The sequence below is a fragment of the Macaca mulatta genome, chromosome 9 (assembly GCF_049350105.2).
Source record: "Macaca mulatta isolate MMU2019108-1 chromosome 9, T2T-MMU8v2.0, whole genome shotgun sequence".
Taxonomy (NCBI): domain Eukaryota; kingdom Metazoa; phylum Chordata; class Mammalia; order Primates; family Cercopithecidae; genus Macaca; species Macaca mulatta.
In genome coordinates, this window is record NC_133414.1 from 145,652,353 (window position 1) to 145,667,174 (window position 14,822).

General features: G+C 50.2%; 1 protein-coding gene and 1 pseudogene across 3 annotated transcripts; both read left to right on the forward strand.

Moving 5' to 3' along the window:
• The first annotated feature begins 222 nt into the window (after window positions 1-222).
• Window positions 223-271, forward strand: LOC144331457 (U7 small nuclear RNA; annotated as a pseudogene).
• A 1,100-nt stretch (window positions 272-1,371) lies between these two features.
• On the forward strand, window positions 1,372-14,547 carry LOC678688 (cytochrome P450 family 2 subfamily E member 1). 3 transcript variants are annotated; one of them, XM_077944884.1, is made up of 10 exons: window positions 1,372-1,561; window positions 3,269-3,485; window positions 4,380-4,539; window positions 7,176-7,325; window positions 7,710-7,870; window positions 8,278-8,454; window positions 9,342-9,483; window positions 12,527-12,714; window positions 13,216-13,357; window positions 14,229-14,547. In XM_077944884.1, exons 1-10 carry the CDS (start codon window positions 1,404-1,406, stop codon window positions 14,411-14,413), a joined length of 1,680 nt encoding a protein of 559 aa, XP_077801010.1. In that variant the 5' UTR covers window positions 1,372-1,403; the 3' UTR covers window positions 14,414-14,547.
• The last annotated feature ends 275 nt before the right edge of the window (window positions 14,548-14,822 follow it).

The window sequence follows — 14,822 nt, forward strand, 5'->3', positions numbered from 1 at the left end:
AAAATGAGTCATCAGGTAAATCAGCCCTCGTTAAAATAATAGAACCTGTTCACCTGAAACTGAAATGAGTCATCAGGTAAATCAGCCCTTGATAAAATAACAGCACCTGTTGACCAGAAGCCATGGGGCCAGCGGGCAGTGAGATGACACAGTCATGGCACTGAAGGAAAACACTGCCAACCAAGATTTCTGTATCCAGAAAACATGCTTCCAAAAAGACAGAAGTATTACAACTCTTTAGAATTTGTCTAGAAGGTTTTCTAATACCCTCCCCTATTAATTAATTAATTAAAATTTAAAATATATCTTAGCCTTTTGGCTAAGAACAAATGTCAAAAAGAAAGAGAAATTAAGACATTCTTGGATAAACAACACCGAGAGAATTCATAAGCCTGTCATAAGAAATACTAAAGGAAGTCTCTCGGGTCAAAGTCAAAGAACACTAGTAACTCAAATCCACATTATACACAGAATTAAAGTAAGTGCAAAAAAGTGTTTTAGTAGGTATAAAATTAAAACTACAAATAATAAAAAGAATTATCAGAATTTTTCCGTCTGAATGGGGCTTAAAATATGGAAGCTGCCTTTGTAGGGTGAATTTGGGACTCTAAGTTTTCACTTCACCCACTTCCATGTTGTCTGCATTTGTTAAAAGTAGATATTTTACTTTCCCAATTAAAATTATCTTTCTAATCTTTATAAACAATTATTTAATTCCAATAAATCTTCTCTATATTGCTTTACTAGTGAGTTCTATTAAAATTTTGAAGCACAGACAATTCCCTTACAATATAAAGTATCTCCAGGCACAGAGAAGACAGGGGTTTTTCAGTGGTTTCTGGAATAGTGCAATTTTTATGCAAGAACCTAATATAACACAAAAACTATAGCCCGATTTTATTTGCGGTTATAAATGCAAAATTGCTAAAAATACTATTAACAAGTTGAATCCTTAGAGTGTTAAAAGAGTATCACTCCATGAAGAAGTTGGTTGTGATGTGGAACTATGAGGTACTTTTTTATGATACAATATAAAAGTTCATGGTACTTTTATGGTGCATTGTGAGACAGTGTTATCATGTGGCATCATACTAGCAGGTCTACAGAGAAAAGTCACAGGATTGTCTCAATCAAAAAGACATTTCATTAACCCAAATCTCATCCCTGAAAAACACTCTTAGTTATCTAGAGAAAGAAGAAAATTGTCCCAATACAGTCACCTCTTTGCCACACCCAGCCAACAGCAGACGTGACGGAAGCCTGAAGAACTCCCTGCTACAGGCACAGGCACAGGCACACGCACTCTGTCATCCTGATTATTTAACCTTGTCCTAGAGTGTCCTGCCAACGGGATAGATGCAAAACAAATAAAAGCACTGACTTCTGAAAAGAAGTACACAGAAATGTCATTATTTTCAAACAACATGTTCCTGTATTTAAAATTTGATGTTGGTTGGGCATCTAACAGTATTATGGCCAGAGGACTCAGACCACAGCTGCATCCCTGTGAGGCACAGATTCTCCAGGGCACGCGGGTCCCACGTGGGATGTGCACACTCATGTAAGCTGCACAGACGAGGCTGTCCTCAGCCCAGGGGAGCCAGAGGCCTGCTCTGAGTCTCCACCATGATGCTTCCTGTTCTCACCCCACTAAAGCCAAGGCTTCAATTTCAGTCTGCGGGGAGCTGACTCTGCCCCTGTCAAGCACTAGGAGAAGGAACTAGTAAGCAAGGAAACTTGTGGACCCCAATGGCTGTCTGTCTCGGCCAGGCCTGGCTGGGCCCACAACAGGAGAACAGGGTGCAGGGGTCTGGACAGCTCAGTTTCTGCCTAGGAAATTGTCCCTGCCACCTCACTCTGGCCACTGGAAAGGAAAGACAGGAGGAGAGGGTATGCTAATTCACCCATGAGCCAGTCTAGTTCTCCATTGTCCGTTCTTACCTTGAGGGGTGCAAAAAACCAGAGGGAGGGAAAGGCTCCTGAAGCTTCTGCCTGAGGCCAATGCTCCTTCTTAGTTCAGGAGAGGTGCAGCGTTAGGTGCAGCACAACCAATGACTTGCTCATGTGGCTAATAAATTGCCAAGAGAAAAACTGGGTTACAATGCAATATATAGTATGGAGTCTCATTTTTGTATAAATACAAGTATAGAATGGCATAACTCAAAATCCACAAGTCATTTGGTTGGATTGTAAATGACTTTTATTTTCTTCATTTCTCATCATATTTTCTATTATACATATTCATTGCTTATATAAAAGTATAAAATTGCAACCTATGAATTAAGAACTTCTATATATTGCCAGTTAGAAGACAGAATGAAAAACATTCTCTTCATTCTAACCACACACACAAAAAGCTCCACAAATTACCTGCAGACTACATTCATAGAAGGTGGAAGAGGGCCTGTATGAAGAAAATAATTAATACATGAAAGAAGAAACTAGTCAATGTGGAGCTCTACTGTGTCCCAGGATCAACAAAGACAAGATATCTTTAAAATCGTCTTCCAAATTTACCCTAATGTAAAACAAATCCAATAAAACCCTACTGTAATTTTTAAGAACTTAAATGTGGAATAATTCCAAAGAATAATTTTTTCTTAGTTTTCTACAGCCAGAATATAAACCCTTTTAAAAAATAAAAACAGAGATTAACTTTCTCAGAACTGGTCGACTCTTTCTTTCCTTTTATTTTTCTTTCATGGAATTTTCCAGTGAATTTGAGAAAGTGGAATAGAATTCCAATGTTGAATTTTCCTTCTGGCCCCACTCATGTGGCAGGTGGTGATTCAGGTACTATTGGGGGCTACTCAGACAAACCTCCTCATCAGACATCAAGAGGCTGTTGCACCAGGAGGGCCAGTACCCTGTCTAGAGGTGGCTGGCATGTGGCTGATGTTGTATTACATTAAACCCTACTCCAAACAAATTCATGGCAATAAGGCTGGAGTTCCCCTTTGTCCAAAGGGCAGGACAGTCCCTCACCCCACGTTCTTAACTATGGGTTGGCAACATGTCCCTGGATGTGTTTACTCGCACACTGTCAGGTGCTAGCAACCAGGGTGTTGACATGGCCCAGCTTCGTCCTCACCAGGTCACTGACTGGAAACCCTGGGGGCCACCACTGCGGGAATCAGCCTTCGAAACGATGGCCAACAGCAGCTAATAATAAACTAATAACTTGGGCTACACGAGAGGGAAGAGGGCGTTGGTTGGTGGGTCACCCTCCTGCTCGAAACACATTATAAAAAGCCCTGCGTTTCCACAGGATTGTCCTCCCAGGCTGGCAGCGGGACCCCAGCGGCACCATGTCTGCCCTCGGAGTCAGCGTGGCCCTGTTGGTGTGGGTGGCCGTCCTCCTGCTGGTGTCCATCTGGAGGCAGGTGCACAGCAGCTGGAATCTGCCCCCAGGCCCTTTCCCACTTCCCATCATCGGGAACCTCTTCCAGTTGGAATTGAAGAATATTCCCAAGTCCTTCACCCGGGTAAGAGAAATAGTGTTGATTTGAGGGAGAATAACTCAGGAATTGGATCTGGTATGTGTGTATTCAACTGCTTTGCAGACAAATTGTGGTTGTTCAATACCAGCCTGTTGTGAGTTAACGGAATTGATAGCATCTTGGAGCGACACTCAAAATGTGTCGCTTGCGGTGCAGCTGGAGCCCGGAGCCCGCGTGCCAGGCCCTGGAGGCCCCCGCCGGTGCCTCGTCCTGGGGCTGATGATGGGGAGGCCGGCGAGGCCGGGCTGCTGCGAGGCCGGGATAACCGCGCTGGCGGCCAGATGCGCACCCGCTGGGCGTCAGCCTGTGTTTGCCAAAGCAGGAGATGAAACGTGAAGTGTTGGGCCAGCCCCTGTGACACCAATACCTGCCGCCTACGACTGTTGTGAACACTGAATGGGCCAACAAATCTAAACGTTAAATGAACTGATAAAGAACGCCCTCAGCATGGAGCAGGCGCGGGTGTTCGCGCTCTTGGGCGTGCGCTCTGCGGGGCGCCGGCTGGCGGCGGGCGGGGGGCGCCGGCTCAAGCTCGGGCTCCCGCGCCGGAACCGGGTCCAGAACCTCGACTCCAGAAGCGGGCAACTGGGCGGTTGGTGGGCGCGCCTTAGGGAAGGGAGTTGAGCCGGAGTCCGCGGAGTTGCCCGAATCCAGGCGGGTGGGGTGCGGGGCAGCTGGAGCCCCCCGCGCGCCCTGCAGAGGCAGCAGCGTCTTGTGGGGAGGGTCTCCCCCACCTCGGGCTGGACAAAGGCAGCCTTTCCCCACGTCCCTCTGGGTTCTCTAGAGCAACAGCAATACCCGCCTGGCAGGGGTGTGGCTTAGAGCCCCGCACCTCCTCGCGGGGCCGCGGGCCTGACTTCCAGCCTCGGGTCTCCGCAGCTGGCCCAGCGCTTCGGGCCGGTGTTCACGCTGTACGTGGGCTCGCGGCGCGTGGTGGTTGTGCACGGCTACAAGGCGGTGAGGGAAGTGCTGCTGGACCACAAGGACGAGTTCTCGGGCAGAGGCGACATCCCCGCGTTCCACGCGCACAGGGACAGGGGTGAGTCCGCGTCCGTGGCACGGGGCGGGGGGCGCATACCACGCCCCGGGACAGTTACGGGCGCCAGCCACTTTGGCGATGACCAAATACTAAACTAACAGGAATGTTACAGTAACAGCATCCGAAGGATGATATCGGGATTCGGGCGATGGCCCCCGCGCGTTTCCTGCGGCGCGAGGCGCACTGAGTCGCCCAGGAGTCCGGCCTCTCAGCGACGGGGCGAGTTCACAGGGATGGGCGGGGCTGCTTCTGAGCAGGAGTCGCCTCCCGCACCCCCACCGCTCCGCCTCTGGGCCCGCAGGCTCCTCCTGGGAGCGCTTTCGCCTCGTGTTCAACCGCCTGGGCACAGGTGGCTTCGTCCACCGAGGTCCCCTCACCCACGCTGAGGCGTCGGAAGCTGCGGACACTGCGCGCCTCGGGGCTTTGCTCAGCGGCAGCTGGTGACCTCCAGAGAGGGAGACTCTGATGTCCCGCTGGGGGGATGTCCTGAGACCGGGAAGGGGGAAGAGACCCACTGAAATTCCATCTCCCAGCCTCACCTCTGCTGTCTCCTCCACATTTCCTGTCTCCAGAGCCCCGAGTTCAGCAAATCCAGAAAGCGGCCTGTTGTCTCTCTAGGGAGAGGAAGGTTGGGGTCTGGAGGTCTGGCTCGTCTTTATCTGAGCATTCTCCCAGCCTCCTGGCTTCAGACCCCAGCGAGGCGGGCTGCCGGCCGGCTCCCCTCTTCCTGCTTGCAGACCCGGCCTGCTGCTGCTTTCTCCTTCCTCCCTCCCTGCCCCTCGGTTTCAAAGTAGATTAGAAATAACACGGTGTGCCACATGGAAGCCTCTAGTTCCTCCTGAGTCAACTTTGATGGCGAGGCTCCAGAAAACCTTTGGCATGCTGTGTGGGATTTTTACATGGTGAGCTCACGCTCTTGCCCTATTTAGTTGTCCAGTCTACATTCCTGAAAATTGTGAACATTGAATGGGCCAACAAATCTGAAAATTAAACGAACTGATAAAGAAGGCCGTCAGCACAGAGCAGGCGCTGGTGTTCGCGCTCCTGGCGTGCGCTCTGCGGGGCGCGGGATGGCGGAGGGCGGGGTCCGGCTCCAGCTCAGGCTCCTGGGCCAGAACCGCGTCCAGAACCTTGTCTCCGGAAGCGGGCAACGGGCTGGTTATATCACAATTAGTGGCATTTGGTTTTCCTTCTTTTACATTGTGGGTTTGTTTTGCTTCTCTGGGGTTGCCAAAAACAAAATTAACCATCTCAGACCTTGTCGTTAACACAGGAGGAGCATTACTGGAGGAGGCCCTGGGGTTCTGTGGTTGAGGAGCTCAGTTCTGGTTCCGGGGAGCCCTTATCTGCCACCCACGGGTCCAAGGCACAGTCTTAGGCAGCAGGGCGGGGAGCCGAACTCACATCAACACAGATCGGGCCCAAGGGGACTTTGCTGCCTCTGCCTGGGGGCTCTAAAGCTTCATTTTCACATGACGCACAGGGCTCAGACTGGCGGAAAAGTAGCAGAGCCCTGGGCATGGGCTGCACCTGGCCGTTGAGGGACAATGATGGAAATATTCCTCATTAGCACAAAACTGAGCACAGTCTGTGTGACAACGTGTCAAGGGAACTGCACACATCCTTTCAGAAAAAGTTCATAAAACGGAGAAAGCTTCGTTCCCAATCTAGATTTTTAACCTGTTGAATGCTGTCTAAATGGGTCATCTCGGGGTGCCCTCCACTCAACATGACCACGTCTGCCCCCTGCCCCACCTGTCTCCTCAGTCCTTCCTCCACACCTTTCAGGATGAGATGAAGCCCTCAGTCCAGCTGCACCCCTGCCCCACCCACCTTATCTCATGTGGCCCCGCTCCTCTCAGGCCGGACAGCCTTGCTTCTGGAGCACGTGAGCACAGCTTTGCCAGGCACTTTCTGAGTGCCCTGCAGGCGCCTCCTAGGAGTGGTCAGTGGTCAATCAGCTAATGAAGCTGTGTAGGACATGACCCTTGTTTACTGCAGAATGCCCAGAGCTGGCAGAATGTCTTATATGCGGGAGGTACCCAAAATGTATTTATCCAGGAAGTGATGATGGATAAGAGGAAGACAGAGAGTGAGGGAGAGAGGGGGAAGGGGCCCCTGAGGTGTAAATGAGCTGTGGCTGGGAGTGTGCAGGGAAACAGGGATAATTTCAAGGTTCCTATCTGGGGGAAAATAAAAAGGTTTATATTTCATTGAGATAAGGGTGGGAATAAGTGAATACTTATTCCCTTATATGGAAAGGGAAAGAGGTGGGAGGTGTTCTTGGAGCAGCCATATGTGGTTTTATGTAGCATGGGGAAGACTCAGCAGAAAGGAAAAAGAAAGAAGGCAAATTGACAGCATGAAGAAGAGCACCCAGGAGAGGCTACATGTGGTGAAGAAACCACAGTGCAGACTGAGGGCCCCAGAAAGGCTCCTCCCCACCCAAAACCTGACCAGTGGCCGGTGCTGGCAGCTCCCAGGCTGGGACGTCCCTCTGTCTCTCTGTCCCTCTGTCCCCTCTGTCACTTGTTTACACCCCTGCAAACCCTGCTGTGCTCTCCCAGGCCCTCTCTAGCCCGCTTCTCCCCAGAATGGGTACTTGGAATAACCCTCTCCTGTCCCCTTTGCCTTAGGAATTATTTTCAATAACGGACCTACCTGGAAGGACATCCGGCGGTTTTCCCTGACCACCCTCCGGAACTATGGGATGGGGAAACAGGGCAACGAGAGCCGGATCCAGAGGGAGGCCCACTTCCTGCTGGAAGCGCTCAGGAAGACCCAAGGTGCGTATCTGCTGCAGGGCCCAGTCCTCATGCAGACCAGGGGAGCAGGGAGCCCTGGCTGGGACTCCTAGACTGCATCTGAACCACAGGGACCTACGGACAAGGAGAGGGTCACGTGAGTCCACAGATACTGTGTTTTAGAACTCTAGTTTCCAGCTACACAGTTCAGGGAGCAAGGGTGGCCATTAAACATGTGACTTGTATCCTAGATACTGTCGAAAAGCAAAGGAAACTCAAACAGGTTCAGACATTCACTATCTTTTGTAAATCACCAGTTATCAGGGCACCTTCTCACAGGCCTTGGTGAACCTCAGCGGGTGACTGAGCCGGTGGAGGAGTCTCCTTGTGCCCATCTTCTGATTGCTCCGACTGCCTGTTTTCTAGGCCAGCCTTTCGATCCCACCTTCCTCATCGGCTGTGCGCCCTGCAACGTCATAGCCGACATCCTCTTCCGCAAGCATTTTGACTACAATGATGAGAAGTTTCTGAGGCTGATGTATTTGTTTAATGAGAACTTCCAGCTGCTCAGCACTCCCTGGCTCCAGGTGAAGCCACTTTCCTCTTTCATCAATCATCAACTGTATAGTTTACATTAGAAAAAGAAGGAAAATTCAGGTTATATGTGATAGACAGGCCTGCAAAAGCCAAATAACGTAGCTTCAAGGGGTGTTTGATTAGACAGCCCAAATGTTACTCCCAGAGTCATCTCTGGGGCCCTACGCACCCCCTTTCCTAACGTCAGGATGCGTAATGACCTGTGTGTGCACATTTGCCATGCAGTGTGCACTGCTGAGGAGAATGGTGCCCAAGAAGGACACTGTTGACCCAAAATATTCCAAATAAACAATGATTATAGCCACAAATTCAGGTTTGGAGAATGTGTTGTTGTTCTAACACACAGAATTATGTTGCATCCAGAAGAAAATAGTAAAATATTTTTTTCCCTCTCTAGCTTTACAATAATTTCCCCAGCTTACTACACTACTTGCCTGGAAGCCATAGAAAAGTCATGAAAAATGTGGCTGAAATAAAGGAGTATGTGTCTGAAAGGGTGAAGGAGCACCTTCAATCTCTGGACCCCAACTGCCCCCGGGATCTCACCGACTGCCTGCTTGTGGAAATGGAGAAGGTAGGCTCGGCCCTCCCATGATGTGGGCTCTCCGGGGTGGGCAGGGAGTGCACGATTTCAGATTTACAGTGTGACCTGCACTCGCTGGTGTCCAGGCCTTCCAGCGCAGCACGCTCTTAGTTTCACACACACACTCTTGGCTTCAGCATGACCACTGGACGCAAGTCAGCCTGCCTGGCTGCCAAGCTGGCCTGGGGCTTTGGGGTGGTGTGGGTGGGCCCCTTAGCCCTCTCCAGGTCCCGCTGCTCAACCCTTTCTAGTCCACAGACTTTGAGAATTGCATTTTGTCTGAGGAGAAGCCCTCAGCCTTCCTTGTGGGCATGTACTCCCCAAGTGCACAGCTGCAAGACTTCCAGCCCTCCCCAGCTTCATCCACCTGCAGCCGCTCAGGACCCTGATCCCCTGCCTCCTTCCCAGCTTGGAGAAGCTTCTTGTGTCCTTGTCTTGTCCTTTCCTGTGGCTTGTGGCTCAAGAACAACATGTGGAGCCCACCCTGATTTCCCGGGACTGTCTGAGCATCTCCTCCACCAGTTTGGCCCCTCATGGCAGCAGACACTAGCCCTGTAGCAGGAGGGGTCAGCAGGAGCCGTTTAGCTCCTGCCTGAGCTATGACCAAGGTCAGGGGGATGTCGCCTCTCCCAGGGTGGCCCTCATGCTGTTGAGGGAGACAGAGCCCTGTCCTGCCCTCAGCAGGTCTCCAGGGAGCCTCAGTTTCCATGGCTGTGCGGGGGAGACGACCCTGTCTGTCACAGCTCCAAGTCACAGTTCCGCTGGGAGAGCCTCTTGGACACTGTCTCCTGTGTCCCTGTGGAGCTGGGAGGTGGCTGGTTCTGTGCTGAAAGGAGACAAGCAGCCCCTTCTCCTCCTGTCTGTCTCTGGCATCACAGGAAAAGCACAGTGCAGAGCGCTTGTACACAATGGACGGTATCACCGTGACTGTGGCCGACCTGTTCTTTGCGGGGACAGAGACCACCAGCACCACTCTGAGATATGGGCTCCTGATTCTCATGAAATACCCTGAGATCGAAGGTAGGCAAGTGACTGGAGGGACACTGTGCGTGCAGATGCATCTCCCTGGATGGCCAGCCTTGCGCATTTTAGGCTGCAGCTTTCTGTTTGAAGCTCTTTGTTAACCCTCATGGTGATGTGGTGAGATGGCTGGATGCACTGCTTTGAGGGGAGATGTTACTGTCTGTGCTGGACACCTGGTACTCTTGTACACTAGTTGGTCCATACCCCACGAAGAAGCCTCTGGTTGCAGGAAACATCCCAACACCAGAGTGGAGGGAGGTGGCAGGGTCTGCATTCTGCTCCATAAATAACCTGTTTATGACAGAGAAGATAATGTCCCAGTTCCCCCGAGTAAGACCTGGTCTTCTAGGCAGAGCAGGTGGGGAGGTTGGAGCTGGAGGGGAGGGTCCTTGCTGGGGCATCTTCCTCAAATGCAGATGTGAGGAGGGAAGTCCAGGAAGAAGCAGCTACAGCTGCCCTGGACCCTCGTCATTCCTTCCCCAGGTCTCCTCCCAGCGGCACCTGGGGCAGTTGGGACTCGGTGCCTGGAGGAGGTGTGAGGGGTCTGGGCCTAGGTGGTCAGAGGGTCGTGTCCTGAGAAGCACCCATCTGGGCCAAGTAGAGGTGATGTGAGGGCACCCGCATGCAAACAGGCCAGTCAGGACTGGCTCCAAGTAAAGGGCAGGAAAGGGAGCTGCAGCCTGGCTGGAGACTGCCCAGGGGCCCAGAGCCCCTGCCTCTTGCTGGGCTGGACACAGGGCTGGGCAGCCTCTGCCCGAGGCAGTTCACAGCCAGAGTGGTGTGTGCCGCCCTCCTCAGAAAGCTGCTGCTAATGGTCACTTGTGGTCTTAAGGCTCGTCAGTTCCTGAAAGCAGGAATTACAGGCTATGAAGTTATTTCCCCCAAGAAAGTTGACATGTGACGGACCCAGGGTCAGACCCTGGCTTTTCTTGTTATTTTCCTCTTCCTCCTCTTCTTCTTCTTTTTTCTCTTCTTCGGTTCTCACTCTGTTGCCCAGGCTGTGCAGTGATGCAGTCATGGCTCACTGTAGCTTCTACCTCTTGGGCTCAATTGATCCTCCCACCTCAGCCTCCCAAGTAACTGGGCCACAGGTGTGCACCACCACACCCAGCTGATTAAAATGTAAAAGAAAAATAATTTTGCCTGGGCAAGGTGGCTCATGCCTGTAATCCTGGCACTTTGGGAGGCAAAGGCAGGTAATCACGAGGTCAGGAGTTCGAGACCAGCCTGGCCAACGTGGTGAAACCCTGTCTCTCCTAAAATACAAAAAAGTAGCCGGGTGTGGTTGCATGCGCCTGTAGTCCCAGCTACTTGGGAGGCTGAGGCAGGAGAATCGCTTGAACCCCAGAGGCACAGGGTGCACTGATCGGAGATCATGCCCCACTGCACTCAAGTCTGGCAACAGAGCAAGAATCTGTCTCAAAAAAAAAAAATTTTGTAGAGACAGGTTGTTACTGTTTCATCGGCTGGTCTTGAACTCCTGGGCTCAAGTGACCCTCCTGCCTTGGCCTCCCAAAGTGCTGGGGTATAGGTGTGGCCACCATGCCCCATCCCTGGCCTTTGCTTTTTCAATCACATGGAAATGTGAAGGGTCAAGGAGCCAAAACTTTAGGGAAGGAATCATTGCATGGATCTGCAGCGATTATAAGAGAACTTTCAACTACTCTGCACTAGGGGAACCATGGACTCAAAAAATGTTTTAAATTATTATTTATGAGGAGGTTCCAATGTAGACAAAAGGAAAATAAATATGATTGACATGCATATATCCATTGCCAAATTTAACATTTATTAACATTTTGTGATACTTACGTCAGAACTCTTCAAAAGAAAACGTGTTACAGAGCCAGCCAAAGTCCACCTCCTCACATCTCCCCACCTCTCTCCCCAGAGATGGCTCCAGAATTGCTGTGTGGCTTTGCACCTTTAACAGTTATTAGTTATCAGCACAATATTCATATTATTGCTGTATGTGTTTAATATTTCACCTGGGTACTGTACATAACATTTTGCAGCTTGTTTTTTTTTTCACTCAACATATGATGACATTCCATGGGAAACTCCAAATACGGGAAGGCTAGGCAACTTGCCCAAGGCAGCTGTGACCTCTGTCAGAAAGACAGAGACTGTCCAACTTCAAGAAGTAGACCCTGCATGTCTGATTCTGTTCTGTAAATTCCCTTCATACTCAGAAGCATGCAGTAAACAAACCTGGAGTAATTATCAACGCAAAGATTACCCTCCCAGAAGAAATTTCCAAAACACTTTCATTATCTTCTACTCATTACATGAAGAGAACTGAATAAGCCATCATCAACTAAGATAATGGATGCCAAAACATCCTGTAAATAACCTCATAGAGCTTAGCTCTCACTAAGTTTTTGGAGAATTTTCCAGTAATGCAAAGTACCCAGGGAAACTTAAGCACTGCTTAGGATGCTCCATAAACATCTTCTGGCTGGGTAGGGGAGTGGATGGATGTGGGTGGACAGACAGACGGATGGATGGATGGATGGATGGATGGATGGATGGTTGGATGGATAGGTGGGTGGATGGATGGATGGGTCAATGGATGGGTGGATGGGTGGATGGTTGGATGGATAGATGGGTGGATGGGTGGGTGGTTGGATGGATGGATGGGTGGTTGGATAGATGGATGGATGGGTGGGTGGGTGGGTGGGTGGGTGGATGGATGGATGGGAGGGTGGATAAATGGGTGGATGGGTGGATGGGAGGGTGAATGGGTGGGTGAGTGTATGAGAGGGTGGATGGATGGGTGGTTGGATGGATGGGTGGGTGGGTGAATGGGAGGGTAGATGGCTGGCTGGCTGGGTGGGTGGGTGGATGGTTGGGTGGGTGCATGGTTGGTGGATGGATAGAGGGTGGATGGATGGATGGAGGGGTGGATAGATGGAGGGGTGGGTGGATGTGAAGATGAGTAGATGGTAAAAGGGTGATTGAATAGATGGGTGGATGATGGGTGGATGTCCAACTGGCCATGAACCAATCCCTTAAATTTGTCCCATTCATATCCTCGCAGAGAAGCTCCATGAAGAAATTGACAGGGTGATTGGGCCAAGCCGAATCCCCGCCATCAAGGATAGGCAAGAGATGCCCTATATGGATGCTGTGGTGCATGAGATTCAGCGGTTCATCACCCTCGTGCCCTCCAACCTGCCCCATGAAGCAACCCGAGACACCATTTTCAGAGGATACATCATCCCCAAGGTCCAGCGTGAGCCTGGAGCACACAGCATGAACGCCATCCTATCAGCTAATCGTCTTCATGCCAGGGAGCAGGATGGGGGCCCCAAGACCCTTCCCTTTGGCAGGGGTCACCGAGTGGAGAGGCTGCCCCCCAACTCGCACCCTGTGGGGTGCTGCTTCCCCAGGAGTGCTCAGATTGGCCTGGTGACCAGAGAGGTGGAGGAAATCTGGAAAATGCCTCAGCAGTTAATGTCTGGGACTGTAGTGAATTCTAATGCCAGGAACAAACAATCACAACCAGCCTTGGGGTTAATCCTATGAGAAGATTAGGGCTTTCATCTTCATTTAGACCTGACCCCTGACTGCTTTCTATCTAATCCTTCACTAAGCAACTCCCTCAGCTGGAAATATACTATCCTCTATTGCGTAATATTCAAAACAGCATTCGTCACTGGGGGTTTCTAGGTGAAAGCCCACATTTTGTTAACATGACTCACTGAGACAAGTCTTTGTTTCTTACAGGGCACGGTCATAGTGCCAACTCTGGACTCTGTTTTGTATGACAACCAAGAATTTCCTGATCCAGAAAAGTTTAAGCCAGAACACTTCCTGGATGAAAGTGGGAAGTTCAAGTACAGTGACTATTTCAAGCCATTTTCCGCAGGTGAGAACGATCAGAGGCAGCACCTTCCCTAGAGGAGCAGCCCACACTCCTCATGTCCACTCCATGTGTGCTCTGCCCTCGTCCCAGGCACCCACTGACACCCCAGACCTCACTGTGTGTCCTGTTTCTATTGACAACATGACCCACATGTACTCTTCCCTGTTCAGCAGGGAACATCTTTCAGCAGCAATCCTGGGAATGAAGTGTTGTAGGTGGATTTTTTCCCCAAAAACTAGGTATTTTATATCATTCATTGCTAAATTCTGTTTCTATTTTAACAAGACTTAGTGAAAAGCTCTCAAAGCCATATTATCCAATTCTCCCTAATTGTAAACCAGAGCTACTAAACAAAACCTAAGCTTTGGTTACCTAGAATCATCACAGGAAGCATCAAAGCCTTCCTGGGATGTGACTCAGTGACTCTCTTTGAGGCACTTGTCCTCCTTCCCAGGGCCTCATCTTAGGGATTGTTGTGGGAAGATCACACAACCAACTCCATACTTTTCACACCCAATGCTGGAGCCCCAGCTTCTAACAGGGCCCTACTTCCCTCCTGTAGGCATCACTGGTGAGCACTGGGGGTGGCTTCTTTACTGGGCAGACACTGTCTTCCCAACTTAACACCGGTTTTTGTAGTTGAGCTCTGGATAATTGAGGTTGATGAAGGCTGGTCCCTGAATTAGTCAGTGTCGCTGGTATTCTTCCACTCAAGTACATTTTGTGCTGCTTTTAATAGACAGAGAGGGGTGAGTCCTGCCTTGTGATGGCCATTTGCCCACAGCCTCCTCCCCGCTTCCCCTAGTCTCACTGTTGACAGCGTCGTGTCTCTGAAACTCCCTTAGTGTCTCATCAATACCACTGTTACTTCTAGGAAAACGAGTGTGTGCTGGAGAAGGCTTGGCTCGCATGGAGTTGTTTCTATTGTTGTCTGCCATTTTGCAGCATTTTAATTTGAAGCCTCTCGTTGACCCAAAGGATATCGACATCAGTCCTGTAAATATTGGGTTTGGGTGTATCCCACCACGTTTCAAACTCTGTGTCATTCCCCGTTCATGAGTGTGAGGAGGACCCCCAGAATCCCCTGCTTTCAAACAAGTTTTCAAATGGTTTTAGGTCTGGCTTCCTCAAACCGATTCCTTTCTTTGCATATGAATATTTGAAAATAAATATTTTCCCAGAATATAAATAAATCATCACATGATTATTTTAACTACACGTGAAGTCATGGAATACCTTAATTGTTCAAGTGATTCTCACAGAGAGAGGTTTTTTTTTCCTTTGAGAGTTTCGCTCTTGTTGACCAGGATGAAGTACAGTGGTGCGATCTTGGCTCACCGTAACCTCTGCGTCCTGGGTTCAAGTGATTCTCCTGCCTCAGCCTCCCGAATAGCTGGGATTACAGGCACCCACCACCATGCCAGCTGATTTTTTGTATTTTTAGTAGAGACAGGGTTTCACCATGTTG